Here is an 18,582-nt window from a genome sequence, read left to right as displayed (position 1 = left end):
GCAACTTCCGGTTGAGCTAACGCGATTTATAATTTGACTCTATTTGACTCGATGAGTGACCGTTACCGTTTCCTAAAATCCAATTTCTCTTCTCACGTCAGTTTCAGTTGGCGGTAAATGGTGAGTGCGAGAGGAGTTCACAAATCTTGTGGTTCTTCGGAACGATACATAGGCATACATTTATTTATTTATCAAATATAGAATATTCACGTAGGCGTGTGAGTAGCAAAGGAAGATGGCGGCTGCCGAGGCGGATAACAAGAATTTTTTGCCATGTTACAACTTTCCGATTTTGCAATACTTTCACGTCGCAATATGGCCGAATCTCGAATATTTCTTTGGCAAGCAATCTAACGTTAATAGCAGAAATTTATAATTGAATAAAAATCTTATCCACAATTAACAACGAACTGAGTCCAATAAAAATACAAATCTTTTTCGCTAAATGAAGGGGATGAAAGAAAAGTTAAAAATCTCAGAATATGAAACTTAAAAAAAAAATTCGATACGGTGGTGCTGCTATCGGGGTATAGAAAAAATTCTTTTTTCCTTCTGCGCATCCACCGGCCATGCCGTTTTCCGCAATGGCGGTATAGTCCAGTACCGCCAGACGTCGGTTCGACTTTTCTTCGTTTTAAAGTGAGTAACAAGCCACTTTTTTTGGTTCATTGGAGTTCACAGTATTTTCAATATTTTTCGTTTTTCGTTTTTTATTAGGCTTTGATTACGAATGAGACGAGTGAGTGAATTTAGTCAATTCTTTTCGATCGCACACGCCTTTCACCTTCGATCACGTTTTTTTTCTTTCTGTTGCCTCCTCCACCACTTCGAACAGTTCTCGTTTTCTGTTCAGCTGAGTTCATCTTTTCCTCAATCGGTATTTCGAAACTTTCATCTCTTCTATCGCAATTATACTTCACAACAATGAATGTACGGTTACATGATAAGCTTGTTTGACCACGAAGTTGAGCTTAGCGAAAATTCGATTAGACTGTGCGATCGTCTCGAAAGTGTGTAACATCTTTTTTTTGTGTGACCACGTTTTCTTGATAGATGCTTTTTGGAATAATTCTTTTGATTTTCCAATGAGGTTATACATTTTTTTTTCATCATTACTCTTGTTCTTCAGCCTTGTGGTTCGTCTCACTTTTTGTTTCGGCTACTTACATTTCTTCGAGTAGTACATGTCTCGTTCGAGAACCTAACGTTCGTTTTTTTCGTTTCCACGCTCATTTTGCTTGAACTTTTATTTTTGGTATTTTCGGTACGTTTCTTTTTTCGATTAATGTTTCGGTTGTTCTCTGGAAATTTCGGTAAGCTCGTAATTAGTGTTTCCAAGAATTTAGGTTATGAACCTTTTAATTCGCTACGATTCATAAATTGCTACACGTATTTGTCTATTCGAATTTTCTTGCAATTTATTCGAAAACTTTACATTTATTATGCTGCATTTATTTTTCATATATACATTTTTTTTTCCATTTTTCATTTAGTCTATTTATTTTTCAATTTAAAAGAACCCACAAGATTGTCCTTATTATTAAATACAAAGGTGGCCTAATGAGTTGACCTTGAATTCTATCTGGAAGGTCATTGTTCAGAGCAATAGAAATTTTACCTCGTACCTAAAGAATCCTAGGATTTCATGTCTCAATCATTCTTGCTTGATCACTCCCATGCCATTTATTATCTGTAAGTCTATATTATTATTATGATGAGAATTGCGCAATCACAAGATTGAGACAAATCAAAACATAATCGAGTTTTTTTGCATTTGTTACAAAGTTTCTTTCTGGTTTGGATATTTATGAATTAAATATTATAGAAGTCATTTGAGAACATGAAGCATTCAATAATGAAATTTCAATGTGCCAGAGGCTCGATATTTGTAAGATAATTTGATTGCTGATATATTTGAGGTATGTAATGTGAATTGGGACTGTCTTGTTAGGCTCCGTCTGAATGGACACTGCATCGGATCCAGTAGAAACGGGAGGTACTTCGATGATCGAACCATCTGGAATAGCTGATCTATCTGATGTGCCAGATTTGCCAGAGGTTTCTGAATCCACAGGTCTCAGTCCTTTGACTTCCTCGTTGGACCATCATCTTACTCTCCAAGAGGACAATTTGTCTCCTACACGAGACGTTAACATGGGCATTGAGAATACCTGGTTAGTAATTACTTCAAAATCAAGTCTTTAAAAATGAAACAACGTCAGTTTTAATAGTGAAGTCACGCCAAAACTTCTCAATTGTTCTATATTTTTATATTCTGAACTACAAAACGGTAATAACATTTATTTGCTCATTTATCATTCATGTTATATATTGAATTTTTCTTTAAATTTTGAAAAATATTATAAAATATTTTGTTATGAACTAGATTGAAATTATGTGAAAAAAAAAACAGGACAGAGGCAAATTCTTCGGCATCGGATTACGCTATTCCTCTGCCACCTCCACCAGGTTTTGATGATTTTGGAGATGTCGGTGGTGAGTCTATGGGAATCGACAATGGAGGATCGAATGGTCCTGGATTAGGTCCCTTCTTATCACCTAGTCCAGCCCTCAATAATCTCTTCAACGACACTACTGATATGCAAGATGAATCCATTGTCGGTGAGTCATTCCATGCTTTTCTTTTGTTTCCATCCTTTGAATTTATTGAATTTGTTGTTGAATAACAATCGATTCACTAAATTTTCAGAATCCTGTCAAGGGATTTTCACCAGAATTTGGGTCCATTTGAAGTAATGTAATAATTTTTGCAGAAGTTAGCACACCGGCAGGCGTTTGTGGTCTTCGTAATCTCGGAAATACGTGCTTCATGGCTGCAGGCCTTCAGTGTCTCACTGCGACTCCGCCTGTTCTCCGACATTTTCTGGAGTTGCATCAGAGAGCTGATAAACTTCCACCTCCTGGATCATTGATGGCCAACTTTAGTTCTCTGTTGAGTAAAATGTGGTCCGGCAGATACAGTGTTGTTAGGCCCACCGAATTCAAACAAACTCTCGGAGCTTATCACACACAGTTCAAGGATTACAGACAGGTTTCTATTTTTTTTTTGTTCAAACTAGTAGCTTTAGACTAAAATCACTGTGCTAGTATAGTGGGATAGCGATTGAATGAAGTGTGATCAAGTTATTTCGTGTTATCCCACAGTATCATGTTGTGATTTTAGAGCTGAAATAATGATAATTAAATTAATTTGTCCTTCAAGCACGACTGCCAAGAGTTTCTTGCTCTCTTGCTGGATTCGTTGCACGAGCAAATGAATACAGCAAAGTCGGCAAAGATCTGCCAAGTCCCAGCAACAACCGCAATAACTGCCAATTCAATAACGTCGAATAAGAACTATGGAGCAGCCGTTGGACGAGAAATCGCTTCAACGGAGACAGCTACAGTTACTGCCTCCGGTAATTCTAACGTTCCCGATCTCTTGGATACTTACGACTATTCACCTTCTCCAGAATGCCCCAATAGTCCAAACATTACAATGGCTGGTTCACCAACAGGTACGAACAAGAAAAATCTATTCTTTTTTTCAAAAGAAATCCTTACAAAATTGATCTCAAACTTGAAATCCGTTAGTTAAGAAATCCAAGAATCTAAAAGTTTGGACATGTACTTTTTTTTTTTCTTTTAGGCTTCGATTCTCCGATGAGAGAATTATTGGACAGTACAGCAAATTCACCACCAGTTTCGCCTCCGGTTTCGCCTCTGAATGACGAGAACGAAGAGGACGAAGAACCACAACAAGAGGGAGAGGAAAGCTTGGATTCCCAAGAGACAGTGGAGACTAAATCGAGTTTTATTTTGAACAAGACTCACGATCACATAGACTCTTCATTGCCTCGGAAAACATTATCGAAGTACAGTCTGTGGGACATAATAAAAGACGAGCCGAAAACGAGTAATCACAATTTTCTCGTTAACCAACAAGAATGTAATAATGAGATACATTATGATTCTCAAAAATTCCCACAAAAACTTCGGCGAATGGCGTTGGACAATTCGAATTTGACGGAAAATCATGATTTCGACAATAAAACTCTCAGCACGAAAAGGATCAAAGAAATAAATGTGCAAAAAAGTAATTGCAGTCTCGAATGTGCCTCTAGCGGCTCTGACACCGAATGTGATACCGGCTTGGAAAAATGTAACGTCAAAAGAATGCGACTAGAAGATCATGAAAAAAATCATCGACGAGGCGACGGACTTGGTGCTAGCGGTCTTCAGTGCGGACGACTTTTACAAAATGGTGAATGCGGCGCGATCGCTACTCAAGACGAGGTTGAAGCTGACAAACACTGGGCGAAACACCTGCGATCCAATCGTAGCGTTATCGTCGACACATTCCAGGGTCAGTTCAAGAGCACGGTAAGCAAGCGATTTGCCCGCTCGGTAAATTGCGCTTTTCAAGCTATCGGAGCCTTGGCACACGTTTTTCCAACTTCCATATTTCTGTTTCATTTAATCAACGTTGACCACGGGTTTTGAATTATTTACTTGATATCTTATTGAGCAGTTATAAAAATGTAGATGCACAGTTTTCACGAACACACGTTTGATATTTCCAAAATAAAAAGGGTTACGTTGTACTGCGATAAAAAGAGAACAACGTTTGATCATTCTTAGATTACCTTAATGTGAAAACGTGTGGCTCAAGATCCTCTGCCTCGAACGTGATAAAAATCGATTTCAATGGGGACTGCTTTTCTCAACGTATTTATCAGTGACTGGTCATAAATACTTGAAGCAGGATCCTAGAAAAAAAAACGAATCTAAAATCCTCCTTGTCTTGCTGAGAATCAGAGTACAGGGCTCTAGAGATTCGAACATTTTGAATTGAAATCATTGCCGATCAAGCGACTTTCCAAATACGACTGCTTTTTCAATAAAAAAAAAAATATATATCGAGCCGCTACCGTGTCTCTTGATATATTTGGAAATTTTTAATCATATTTTCCAATGTTTTTATTAAATTTCAGGTAGTCTGTGCAGTTTGCGAACACGTATCGGTCACCTACGAACCTTTCATGTATCTTTCGGTGCCGCTGCCTCATGCTATGGAACGCCAATTGACCGTAACGTATATACCAGCGAATAACAGTCCACCAGTTAGATGCGTAGTATCGCTCAACAAGCAATCACGAATTGGTAAGCTCAAAGAGGTATTGCTCAAGACACTTGGCAAAGATGATGTACCAACGGGCAACGTTGCGCTCGCTGAAGTCCTTGAAAATCACATAGCCCGAATATTGGTGAGAAGACAATCTTTTCCTCATTCTTTTCAATTAGGTAAATTGACAAAAGCTCGAAGTGAGATCCGACGCTCAAACCAATTTTTCGTCTGCTTCTTTTATGCGGTAGAGAAAACTTCATGCATTCATTTAGAATTTTGTTCATCAAAGACGGAGGGTTAAGAAGGTGGTTTATCGCGTAGTATCGATAGCCGTTGATACTGCCCTCCTATATTAATACACTGGAAGAACACTCTCGTAACCTAGAGACCAAGTCACGGGGCTACATTCCAATGAACAAATTATTTATTTACATTTTCTCTACATTTCCCGGAATTTTCCTTTTTCTCATATGTTGGCTCTGCAGATACATTTGCTGATTCTTTAAAAGGGTCTATAAATTCTGTTCAAAATATTATAGCTAATAATTTTCGAGGTTTCTATTTTTTATTCACATTACAGGACGATAATTCTCTCCTTCGATACGTAAACGATACGAATCGTTCGATATACGCTTTTGAGCTTTCCGATCCCCCGGAGGCTTATACGTCAATAACAGACGGTGGGGGTGATCGAGTTACTGAAACTGAGCCGTGTCTAAACGGTGCTAGCACGGGTGAGGAAATTGGACCATGTACAATATGCCTTGAGGAATTGGATGGTGATCTCAAGCGACACCGTGGAAATAGTTGTAACTTTATCATGTGCGATCCTTGTATCGAGGTAAGAATTTTCTTATTTCCTTTATTCTTCGCACAACTAACTCTGTGGTGATGGCTTGACTTTATTTTTCTCATTTCTACCACACACATTCGATTCACAAGTCTAGAAAAAAAAACTTCCCAATCACGTTTTTTCACGTTATTTCTATTATTAATTTATGTATTGCATTCGCAAAGCGTTGAAAACTCCAAGTAAATTGAACTGCTTGTTTTTTGTATAATGTGAAAAAATGCTTGATGAATTATTTTGTTTATTACTTCGGAAGCTTCTAACCAGTTTAATCATAATTGAAAAATTGTTTGCATTAAATTCCATCTGTTGAGATTTTTTTTTAAAATATTCATATATGAAAGATACAAATTTTAAAAGTTCCCAATGATGAAAACGGCAGTGTCAATCTCGCAGTTGGGGTACACGAGCGAGGCACTTGGTTGTCAACGTTTTACCTCGGGAAGGTCTGAGATAAGGTCACTAAACGTTCCAGCCGGACGGCTTTGTAAACATTGCGCGCGGGAACCAGAAAAAGCTTGATTTTTGCCCGATAGCCGAGGATGTTCACGCTCGCGTGAACGGAGGTGGCAAATTAATCAAGATGGAAACTCGCGTGACCCGCTATTTGAGTATAATCTGCTGAGCCGGTTGCTCGTTAGCCGGAACTCAATTCAGACTAGTCTGACTCTGCCGCAAACCTGAGGGATTTTTCTCAAATTATTGAAATTCAATTCAAAATTGATAGACATAATTCCAACGCTTTTCGACAATTTTCCCATTCCAAATACCACTTTCACTCTTACCTTTGCATTATTAGTTTGTTTCACAAATACGGTTTCGTTGTTTTCCTGTCAGTATCAATCGTCACACTACGCAATTTATCATTTTCATTATTTTTCTTATGTATTACAACAGTTTTTATATGTAAAATTGAAGATGAAGATGAAAAAAATTTATCGAAATTAAAAAAATATTGTTCGGCCATCGGCAGACAGAAAAGTCCCAATGACATTTGTGAAATAAGCTAAATTGAGAACTGAGAGAGCAGTACGTATTACCCAACAGAACTACTTCAAGAACCAAACGGAACCTCGAACGTGTCCGGTGTGCTCGACCAGTGTCGTCTCCTCTTCGTTCACGAAAATCGATCAAACCGGCAGACCCAGGCCAGCCATAAGAATTTTAAATGTTCCACTCGTTCTGAGACACGATACGAACGAAGCTACCAACAATCGTAAATCCACCAAGCTCTTTGGTTATCCTCATCTCGTCAAATTACCTTCGAGGGTTAACGCCAAGGATCTTTACAATGTCCTCAAACGCGTTGTTCCCCAGGAGGAAAGTTACACCGTTCATTTCGTTACGGGTCAGGTTGGTGAATTTTTTTTCTTATGATTTCAAAATTTTGTGAAAAAAATCCTTCTATAAAGATTTAAAAAAGTCGTGCAATTATAAATTAAAAAATCCAACGTTTGTCGATCCCGATATATATAGTTTTCTCCAGAATTCCTTTCAATTGCATTGCTACCAATGATTTTATTCGATTTAGCGAAAAGCAGGTCCACTGATATTGAATATTCGATGGAAAAATACTATTGTTCTCTTTTGTAGGGTCATTATTGCTCACGCTGTATGTATAACGCTCACTGTACGGGTTGTAGCGTCCCAGAAAGTGGGATGGTAGATTTACAAAATGGCGATACGCTCGCGGTTCGTTACACCGAAAATGTTCCAACAATCGTTCCGCCGGTCGATCATATAAGCGTAAGCAAACAACGTCCCCACCATCCATTGTCTCTTTACGATTGCCTTCAAGCATTTAGTCAAAGGTGCGTTTGAATATGGAAATTTCAAAATGAACTGTTACTTTGACATATTCAAATGTTTATGGGAAAAAGAACATGAAAATTTTCGAATTCTGGTGTTTTTTTAGTGAAATGTTGGACGAACACAATCCGTGGTTTTGTCCAAAATGCGAACGAAATCAGTGCGCAACGAAGACACTCACCGTACATCGTTATCCCATGTTCCTTATAGTTTATTTAAAAAGGTGATTTCCCAGAAATTTATCTTTTTTACGATTATTCATAATAATGTTTTTATTGATTTTTTAATTAGACTTTTTTTTTTCTTAATTGATGTGTTTATTATTTTAATTGTAATTCGTTACAGATTCGTATTCTATGAATGCGTGAGTATGAAATTGGACGACAAGGTAACGTTCCCCCTTGCTGGTCTGAGCGTTGGGAGGCATTTGTACGATCTTTATGCCTGTGTTTGTCATTTTGGAGGTTCGTTTCGCATTATTATCGCATTTTGAATAAAATATATATATATATATATAAATATTATATATTATATATATAAATAGCCAGTCAGTTTTGTGAGGTTACGAACATTGAAAATAAGCGGGAGTATCGATTTCTTTCAATCCTTCAAAATATAGTTGTTACAATATATATGGGAATGAGACACCATTTGATAATTATCATTCTTCAATCGGTTCGATTCATATCTGAATACGGGAATGACGGGTTCCGACGGAAATGATCGAATAATCGCCTTCCATTGTCAACTTTCTTGAAATAAATGGTTTCTCGTGTTCGCAGGTGTTTCGGCCGGTCATTATACGGCTTATGCGAAAAATCCTCGAACAGATGTTTGGTATTACTACAACGACGAAGCAATCAGCCGACAGAAGCCACAAGAGGAAGATTATAGTAACGCTTACATACTGTTTTACAGTCGACAAGGAACTAACACGAAACCGTGCAACATATAATTGTTTGCTGTGATATTATAACTTTCGTGAGAAGTGAACGGCATTGGTTCGAACTTGCCGCATCTTCCGTTCCAGCGGCTTGTCCGAGTTCCAAGTCTATCGCGATATCAGAAGGAAATATTCTACTTGATTCGTTCATTCGTGATGTCGTCTAACCTCGTGTGTTCCTCGTTAAGAAAATCGAGCGGAACAAAGAAATCGATGGAATGTGCTCTTGAAACTGTTGCTCTACAGTCCTAGCGTTCGACGGTTGAGAGAAAAAACTATTTTCCATTGAAAAATACTGATTCTACGAATGCGTCAGAAACTAAATTTTAAAAATGAATATAATTTCTCCAATTTACTGACGTTGGCTCGTCCACTCTGCATTAAAGTGTAACTCAACTTCAACGGGCTATGCTAAAATGGATTCTCGAATTTTAACGAATTTTACTCTATTGAGGAAAATGATTTGTTTAAAAAATATTCTAAAAAAATTAATTAAAGAAATGATTGTTTATGGCCGATGCATTTAGAGAGTACAGTCAGTCCGTTCTTTTTTAATTTTGAAAATATTGAAATATCGAGATCTGACTATGAATACTCGGAAAATTTAAAAACTGGCCCAACGATGAAGAGGTGCTGGGAGATGACAGGGCAGTTATCTCTTCGAAGGGAAAATCAGAGCTCATTTTTTTTCTCATCAACGAAGAACTCGAGTGTTGTTTTTGGCCGTGTAAATAATAAAGTGGAAGGGCTCATTTGTGTTTTTGTGCATGAGAAAAACAATATTATGGCGAAATTTGAAGGCTCGTACATGGATAAACGTTTTGTAAGGGTGTTCGAAGGGCAGGACTATAAAAAAAGAATAAAAGACAAAAGTATAAAGAAGAGTTAAGCGCTTCGCCGAAATATCGGAGCGTTCGACTGAGTTTGAATTGATCATGTAACAATGTGTATCGAATTTGTACCATAGGTGAATTTACAGAATCTTCCGGGAAATTATCTCCTGTCGGAGAAGGAGATGAAAAATCTTGAGCTCTATTGAAACGACATCTGTGAATGTATGCCCATTTTTTATTCCTCGATTATATTTTTTCTGTAAAACCTTTTCTCAGTAAAACTGAAGATGATGAGGATTCCGCAGAATATAGTTTCTGAACATAATGTCGCACACTACTGCGATTATTTTGCCAAGGTTTGAGGTTCTTTATCTCTTTGCTTCGCCTTGACACTGTTTTCCGTGACTTACTGTAAATTCGATAAGAAAACCGAAGTAATAGTTAATTTATTAGAAAATAAAGAAGGCGATTGCGAGCTAAACTTGTTCTTTCGCCAATAAAGAAAAATTTAAGAATCAAAATTCTGTTTAGTTTTTTCGTACTTACCGTATTACTCAATTGATTCAAAAATTTGATGACGATTAATCAACAAGGTTCAATGAATATTTCCACGTACGAAACAACGCGAATTATCCATTTGAGTTTACATTATTATTTATTAAATTACTTATATCAGTACTTTTATTACAAGGAATTTTATCTTAACAAACACACACGAATATACAATAATTATTGTTGTGTTGTTACGATGCTAAGTCGTAAAATTATGTTGTACGTCGTTTTTCTTTGAATTTTTTTAATTTTGGATTTAATTTCATAGGTACACGACGATTCGTTCGACGTCATGCCGAAATAGGTACAAAAAAGGAGAAACAAGGCGGCGCGATAGCGATAAATTGCTGAAAAAGTGCGGAAATTACCGTACGAAGTTTCATTTTCTCAATCAATAGGGCTTAGAGTAGTATGAGTGTGTCACGATATTTACATACGTTTTTTTTTCCTGACACGCAGTATCGAAAAGACCGAAATTTCATTCAGTGAGTTCTGGCTCTGACTAAAAACAGTACTCTATTTTTTTTCCGTTTATTTTTATCATTTAAAACCAAAGAAATGAATGAGAAAAGACATTATTTCTAGCCTCAAAGTTGAGCCCTTTGCATTTTAGAAATTATTCACACATACACGTGTATTCTTTCCATTATAAATATATATGTATATTTATATATATATATATTTGCTTTTTTATATCTTTACTAAACTAAACTTATTATATGTCTTGAGAATCGCTTTTTCTTTCTCATCTCTTCGTCTAATGGTGCACAGTTTTATTTCACGAGTCAGCTGCAGTTCGATTCTCATTTATTTTCCGAGTGCAGAAACACGACTATTTTTTCATTTTCATATCTTTATTTTCTCGATTTTTTTTCCAAATATTCACTATTTTTCGAATTTCGATATTTCACAATTACACATCCCGATATGGACAACGTTAACAAAATAACTCTTCATACTTTTTTACACGCGCATACATACACATATACACTCGCGCTTTTCTACTATTCTACGACAGCTTCGAATCCTAGTTCAATAATTAGTAAGGAAAAAATTGAACTGAGATAATTGAATTGCATTTTTTAAATGCTGTTATCACGAGTACGATTTTTTTTTCTACAACTATTCGTAATCGCTCCACGAGAAAAGTTCATTCGCGTTATATTCGACTAAAGCTCTTCTCGACAAATGAAGTTTTTTAAAACTTTCGCACGCTGCTTTTTTTTTTTTAAGCAAAATGCATCAATCAAGAGGTTCCAGTTGACATTTCACAAAAAATTTGTTTTTTCTCAATCAAATCATTCAATTCCTTGTCATTTGTTTAACTGTGATCGCGAACTGCGAGGTTTTATTGCTTAAGGATAAAACTCGGCTCTCAAAATTAAGTGGAAAAAATTTCAAATTTTAATTAAATACAGAAAAATAACATCAGCCAGTTCATTCTCTTAGATTCCGGTGCACAGTCGGTCTCAGTTTTCCGTGATTTTTCCCACAAGCAGCAATGATTTCGAGTGAGAAAGAACACGTTCCTAATTTTTTCAAAATTATCCGTGTATTCAAAAATGAGGCGAATTATCAACGAAAAAAGGCGTGGTTAAGGATTTTTCGCGGGTACTCGTTCATTTAAAATGACGATGAATCCTCCTTAAAGTGAGAGTGGTCATTCGACAGTGAATATTTATCGGCGAAACGTTGCAGCAAAGTTGGTATTTAGATATTCATAGCTATATCTACATGAGGGTGCGAAATTTTTATTTTTATTCTTCGATTTCCATCCTCTGAATAGTTAAATCAGCGAAATGAATGAAAAATACCTCGTAAAAACATTTAGTTTCTCGCATTTTATTATTTTAGTGTTGGAAATCAGAAAAAATAAAAATAAAAATTAGTTACACTGCCTTGACTACGCTAAAAATCACTTCGGCTTCGACGTACTATTGTTTAAAACAATGCGCGTTATTTCGACACTCGTTCCACCAATTTTCGATGCTTGTCCCCTCTCCTCCCCTTGTTATCCATTCTTCGTGACTTTTTTCTTTCATAAAAGTACATCCCTCGAAGCTGAGAGTAGATTTCCGTAAAAATGCTAATCACACTTGGAACGTTTTACAATAATAGTATTACGTAACAATATAATATCTATTAAAATTACGTAATAATATTATTCAATTTTATCACTAGTTATTGTTTACAGTGGGTCGATTCTTACTGCTTATGTATGAGAATGATATTCAACAAATTCAAAAGTGCTCGTTACCATTTCCCCCCTCCCCCTTTTTCCGTATTCCGTTAAAAAATCTTTTTTTTTTTCCATTGGTAATCTTTGGGCTTGTTCATTTTCAATGTTATATTTACGAACCTATCGCCGTGATTCCGATTCTACAACTGTCCTCGTGAATTCTCATTACCTATAGAAACTTAGTCATCCGATTCAACGATCAGAGAAGCTAAATATTCAGGCATTCGGTGTCGTTGACTTTATTCACGCACTTCGATGTTCAAACAATCGTTCGAGACACTCACGGTTTTTGTTCTTCTGTTCCTTCCACTCTTCTTTCATTTCTGTGTGTGTGTGTGTGTGTGTGATTTTTTTTCACCGAAATGAAAACTATACGAGGCCACTTTTATTTGGGTTTCTGTTTTTATTCATTTTTTCCTTGTATCTCGTAAAAATCCGTGTATATTTTTTCTTTGGGCTTTTCCTCGTTTTCTAGATTGAATGACTGCTTTTGTTTTTTCTCTACCTCATCGAAGATTTGGTGTGTTTTTTTTTTCTAATGGATCGCTACCGAAAACCAGACCACCGAACCCGGGTGAACGAGACCACCGATCTCACAATTCACTGTTCTCGTTTCACCGTTGAGAACGAACAGTGCATCGTTCGAGGGACTGACCATGTATCTACCGAATATTCCGCTTTGTACGATCGGCCTGTTAGGATTTCCCCATTTCGTTAAATTCATCGGCATTGCTTTCCCAACGCCCGTTATCATCTCCACCTTGCCTGAAAAAAAAAAAAAAAAATTAAAAACTTCATTTATCCATTCAAAATTAAGACTGTTCCACACACACACACACACACACACACACACCGAGGAGTCTTACAGAATTATGCGTTTTAGGAAGCACGTTTTCATTTCAACAGATTCAACTTTTCTTTTATTTATGACATTGAAAGTAACAAAAGTTTTAAGGACACTGTACCTGTCGCAAGGTTCAGGAATAGGATATCTTCTTTATCGGTCGAAGAGGCATAAAGATCATAACCATGAGTCGTCTGTGATGGGTAGAAAGTTATGTCACTTATGTTCAATGTCGTTTTCACGTCGAAGGCGAATTTCAGACCGTTTGCTGTAAATAATGTAAATAATTTCATCGTTTTTTGTAGTCGACATCAAAACGAGTTATTTTTCTAATTAGATAATCAGCTTTGGAGTATCCGCGTATTGTTTTTATAATTACGAACGTAAATGAATTATTTGAAATTCTGGTATATTATACAACTTTTTTGATTTTGACATTTGGGGAAATGTTTGAAAAATCTCATAATCATATTTTTCGATTTTATTTCTCCAAATGGCGTAATTGGATTTATGTTGATTGATTTCTCACGTAATATTTCTTGGACTACGAGAATAACACCGCTGTCCTGTTTGTCGAGGGTAACAACGTGACGAGAGTCCGGTGAAACCATGGGCTTTCCAACGAGACTCGGTTTGTGTGAAAGAACAGTGTCGGTAAGATAATCTAGCAAGAGTTGACCGGTGGCTCGTCCCGTGACTGGCTCCTCGCATTGAAGTATGACAAAACCGTCTGTAGCGAAAGAATTGTTGATTTTATTTGTAAGAATCACGAAGAATTGTATCAAAATTTTTACAAGTTTCAAAGAGAAGTATAATTTATTCGGAGGCGGATCGAACACTTTGGTCACTTACAAAGGGCAGGGAATTGGATATTTGCTGGAACGCAGTTATATGGTGCAAGATCAGCGCTTCTCGTGTATCTCATATTCGCCAGATCGAGTTTGTACATGCCTCTTTGATTGGTGTGAGTCACGTAGCCATATTTGAACATATGACCGATGTCCTGAAAAAGAAAATGGAAAATTTTGTTCTCCATGGTAATGGAAAAATGAACGAATGGGCTATATTTTTCATGAACTTTTGATACTCACTTGAGATCGAGGAATGTAAAGTCCTCTAACAAGATCGAATTGGCCGTCAATTGGTTCCGGGTGTACCGTATGATGTTTTCTCTTTTGTGCAGCATCTCGAATAACCTGAATTGTTTTTATACCCATGTCTCTCTCGTTGCGCCAATTCAACACCCAAACTTGGTCCAGTGCCGGCACGTATTGCAATTCCACCGGATATTTATCCGTCGCTACGACCTGGAAATTGCACGTATTTCTTCAATCGAATTTTACGAATTCTATCGACTGTGATTCGAGTATACGCGAAAGACTTCACCATTCGTTTCCCGAAAACTAAGTTAAAATCTTAGTGAAAATCGATTTCTTTATCACATCTCGTTTAATAAAAATCATTCAACGCGATTCTATTTTAAGAAGAAAACTGTTATTTGTTGTAATTTAAAAAAAAATCCTGTCATATTAATTTATTTTTGCTCTCATATTTTGCAATAACTTCTTTTGTGTCAGGCAAATAGTCGAACTTGGGCTTGAAGTACAAAACCGTTGAGTGGTCCATTAGCGGTAGTCTTGGCCGAAATGGAGTAACCGCACAATGTGTTTGCTTGCACCGAGGGCTGGACCGACCAACGAGGATGCCACATCGCGCGGCCGGGAGTTTCGTGTTAAACACAAGGTTTCGGTTTTGCGTCTTGGCTCGTATGATGATGAATCGATTCCGTTACTTTACAAAACCTTGCCAACGTCGTACTTTTGTAAAACGAAAAACTGTATTTGCCCGTTTTGATTTTTTCAATTGATTTACGCCCGAAATTGGCCGATCGCGAATATTGACTTTGTGGGAAAAGGTGTTGCAGCAGATTTACCAATTTTGCAGAGATTTACTTGTGGGCTATAAAAAAAGAGATGAAAAAAGGATATTCATAAAAAAATCGTAAGCGCCGGATTGAGTCGTAAAACACAGAGTTATCCGCACATATATACAGCTTGACTCGAAAGTCGAGCTTCCAAATTTGTAGCATAAATAGATTGCACAATTTCGATGAGGAAAAATTCCTCGAACACTTTTCTCAGTGATGCAACATTGCTGAGATTTTTTATTATTTTGTGGCAGCAGTTCGACGCGCTGCTGAGAAAAATCGTGGGGCGGAGAACTCTTATCATGCTGGGTGGGACGTCGAAACGTTGAGTCGATACGTTATTTCTTTTTTATTATATTGATTATTTTCTCTTTTTTTTCTTGAAATTCATAACTAATTTCGTAACTATATGCGATGTAAAATCGATTTATGAACTGAGTTTAAGTTCTGAGATTTTTCATGGAACATTGCACTGTTTTGAGAACAATCATCGATCTCAAGCCACTCAAAAGGAAGCAGGTTTTGGCAGTTTTTTCTTTGAGCGGTGTTTTGGTAGAACTGTTCACGAATCACCTCGCAGTATTGCCATACTTGTAAAGTTATTAATGTAACCGGGGGTTGTGTTTTCGGTTTTTAATCGACTGGAATATTTCGAAATTTCGTTGCGTTGAATTGTCCACATGAGAAATACTATTCTTTGTGCTTCGAAACCACGAATATGGCCGCGGCGGTGAATCTGAAGGAGAAATTTGAGGCGGCCTGTAGGAACGAATCCGAGGGAATACCCGGCGCTCGTAAATATCGAGGATACGGACGAATAAACCAGCAATCGCTTTCGCGCAATAAAATCAATCCGACATTGCCGTACATTCGCAAGAAATTTGTTCCTCCCTGTCAAAATGATTCTTAGCTCTCTCGGAGCCAATCGAAGGAGAAGAATAGAACACTTACGTCAACCACGACCATTTGAATCTTGCTGATGACCAAAATTCGATCCTTGTCCGGTTGCGTCACGTATACGTAACGATTTGCAACATTTATTGCTCGACCCCAACTGCACGGAGTTTCTTTTTCACCGCAGACGTATTCCTAAAATCAATTGCCGATGATCGCAATCAGTTTTTTTTTTTTCAATTTTCTCTCACTACTTTCATTGACCGATTTTTTTTTGTTCCATAGAAACACCTGGACACTGGTAAAAAAAAAAAAAATGGGATGGTGGACTCGAACGTGACCGATGAAATTTCTCATACGTCGATGGGCTCACCTGTGTCCCGGGAATAATATCCGTCGATTGAATACGGTGGTAAAGCCGACAGGCCGAAGGTTCGTATACCGATATACCCCACTCGTGAAACGAGAAGAATCTGCGCTCCTCACTGGCCGCGGCTAGAAGCAATAAATAAAATGGTGAAAAGTTGAGCACGATGTTTGGAGGTTTGAGCAAATTGCTGGTTCTTACGACCACGAGGAAGTACATACGCGTTCCTTTAAATTTCAACTATATAACTTTAAAGGGCTGACGAATCCAAATAAAGATAGAAAAAATGTGAAAAACTGGTAGCAACATTTTTTCAGTACGGAAACTAAAGGGAGATATACGTCCGGATCAAATCTCTTCGGCTTCAGCTGGAATTTGTCGAGCTTGAAAACTTTTTTATCAGCCTTTTTGTATGAACGGGAAATAACTGATTAATTGAAATTGCAAAAGAAACGAGAAAAAGCTGTACCGATATTACTTGCTTCTCTATAGCCGACTGCGTTTATCAAGACAATCGATAACAGTGTATACATCATGTATTTTCAAGACTTTTTTTTATGGGTATTTATTTTTCATCCACGAGGCAGTATATTTTCGAGCTCAAAGCTATTTTATTCCCGTACACGGAGTGTCTGTGGCCAACTTTTTATCCATATTGCGGCATAGCGTTTCGTCAAAGGACATGCCAAGCTTGTTTCAACAAAATTGATATTCTCGCTGCGTTTCTGCCTCTCACGACCAAATTTATGGACATTTTTGTTGGTGCAGCTTCATACTTCAATGGTCCATTATGAAAAATGATATTACTACATTTTACCGCACACCACCGGATAATCGGCGAACCAATTTCGTTGTTTTCATTTTTTGTTTCGAGAGAAAGATTTTCATAATATACGGCAAACATTTATAACTTTTCGAAACCAATTTCATTATTTTCAAATATTCTATCCCTTTGATCGTGGGCAGGGTGTCAATTTCACATCGGGCAACTCGACATTGTGTCATCTCTCCAGTCAATCTTTCCATCGTTGAAACGGTCCAAGTGTAGCAAGTGTCCAAGCGCGTCAACCCTCCATCGAGTTCAATCCCGATTGTCGCAACCCGACATTTCCTTGACTGTTATATGTCCTCGTATTTTTCGTTGACTGTACTTATCGCTCGAAACCGCTCGTACTGGACGAAAATCTTTGAAACGCGTGAATCTTTCTATATGTACCAGCTGCCCGCTTCGTCAGCTCGCAAGTTTATCGCCAAATTTCCAATAGAATCATTTCCATTATGATTTTGTCATTTAATGCACGCTAATTCTTGATACACGATAATTCTTCATTTCAAGGAAATGTCGTGTCGCGACAATCGGGATTCAACCTTAAACGTCGTCAACATTAAAGTTGACACCCTGCCTTGACCGTGGACCATTAAATGCATGAGAAGGATAAGCATCGGTCTCGTCGCTTTATCAAGTAAATTATTGCTTCGCATATAAGGCGCCTCTATTGATTCACTTTCGTTCGGGAAAGCGCATCGTTTTTAATTCCTGAAATATTTTTGTACAAAACCTGAAACCTGAAGATTTTAAATTGACAAAATGAATACTGAAGAAATATTGAGAGTGAGACACTCACTGGGGGTTGGCTGCTCCTGTATCACGAGACTGCTAATATCTCTGGTGAGCCCTCCGATGCTCGTCGCTTGACACATGTACGCCCCTGTGTCTGCGTATCCGATGTCACGAACAACCAGTTTCGTCCCATTTCCGACGACCTCGTACTTGTCAATCTCGTGAAGAGGCTCGTCATTTTTGAGCCATTCGACACGTGGCAACGGTTCGCCAACCACGTGACAAGACATCGTGGCTTCTTCACCCGGACGCTTCGATTGCAGACGCGGAGTAACTCGTACTTCGGGTATTGCTGTTTGGATAATTTATGAAACAATAAAGAATAATAATGACGCCGTTCATGGATCAAGTTTGACCAAAATTGTTTCGAAACCAGCACCAGAAGTTTGATTTCCTCATCGAAAAAGAAATTTCATCGATTGTCGTTTTTATAGCAACGACATTAGTCTCTCTCTCTCTTTCTCTCTTCCTCCCCACCCTCCTTTCATAACACAAACTCAATCTCAAATGCTTTTATGAACCTCGCGAGTTTTCCTATCCGAGAATGGCAATCAAAATCTCTGGGATTTATCGAC

At 37.6% G+C, this 18,582-nt stretch overlaps 2 protein-coding genes across 11 annotated transcripts in view; one reads left to right on the top strand and one right to left on the bottom strand.

Moving 5' to 3' along the window:
• LOC122417596 (uncharacterized) lies at positions 1–10,084 on the top strand. Of its 5 annotated transcripts, none has more exons than XM_043431231.1 (13): positions 1–120; positions 1,952–2,174; positions 2,414–2,622; positions 2,775–3,052; positions 3,224–3,518; positions 3,650–4,383; positions 4,995–5,267; positions 5,709–5,969; positions 7,026–7,331; positions 7,572–7,789; positions 7,894–8,010; positions 8,133–8,251; positions 8,570–10,084. In XM_043431231.1, the coding sequence occupies exons 2-13, from the start codon at positions 1,963–1,965 to the stop codon at positions 8,740–8,742; spliced, it is 3,195 nt and encodes a 1,064-aa protein (XP_043287166.1). In that variant the 5' UTR covers positions 1–120; positions 1,952–1,962; the 3' UTR covers positions 8,743–10,084. The 5 variants fall into 5 exon arrangements, with proteins under 5 accessions (XP_043287166.1, XP_043287168.1, XP_043287169.1 ...); XM_043431233.1 differs by having other exon boundaries at positions 102–639; positions 2,778–3,052; XM_043431234.1 differs by having other exon boundaries at positions 102–639; positions 7,038–7,331.
• A 115-nt stretch (positions 10,085–10,199) lies between these two features.
• LOC122417597 (follistatin-related protein 5-like) overlaps positions 10,200–18,582 on the bottom strand; it is a 191,888-nt gene continuing 183,505 nt past the window's right edge. For all 6 annotated transcript variants that reach the window (XM_043431237.1, XM_043431235.1, XM_043431236.1 and 3 more), the window contains 8 exons: positions 18,012–18,299; positions 16,393–16,514; positions 16,077–16,214; positions 14,290–14,505; positions 14,051–14,201; positions 13,728–13,928; positions 13,320–13,466; positions 10,200–13,119 (listed from right to left, as the gene is read on the bottom strand). In XM_043431237.1, the coding sequence (XP_043287172.1) occupies positions 12,890–13,119; positions 13,320–13,466; positions 13,728–13,928; positions 14,051–14,201; positions 14,290–14,505; positions 16,077–16,214; positions 16,393–16,514; positions 18,012–18,299 (1,493 nt within the window). In that variant the 3' untranslated portion in view covers positions 10,200–12,889. The remainder of the gene's footprint in view (positions 13,120–13,319; positions 13,467–13,727; positions 13,929–14,050; positions 14,202–14,289; positions 14,506–16,076; positions 16,215–16,392; positions 16,515–18,011; positions 18,300–18,582) is intronic.

Source organism: Venturia canescens, chromosome 10 (assembly GCF_019457755.1).
Source record: "Venturia canescens isolate UGA chromosome 10, ASM1945775v1, whole genome shotgun sequence".
Taxonomy (NCBI): domain Eukaryota; kingdom Metazoa; phylum Arthropoda; class Insecta; order Hymenoptera; family Ichneumonidae; genus Venturia; species Venturia canescens.
This window is presented reverse-complemented; position numbering and strand designations above follow the sequence as displayed.

Bases quoted from the DNA above. Each gene is read 5' to 3' on its own strand.
- LOC122417596 (XM_043431231.1), top strand. From the start codon at position 1,963: ATGGACACTGCATCGGATCCAGTAGAAACGGGAGGTACTTCGATGATC. The intron at 4,384-4,994 runs GTAAGCAAGCGA...ATTAAATTTCAG, and splicing joins AGGGTCAGTTCAAGAGCACG to GTAGTCTGTGCAGTTTGCGA. The intron at 5,970-7,025 runs GTAAGAATTTTC...ATTACCCAACAG, and splicing joins TGTGCGATCCTTGTATCGAG to AACTACTTCAAGAACCAAAC.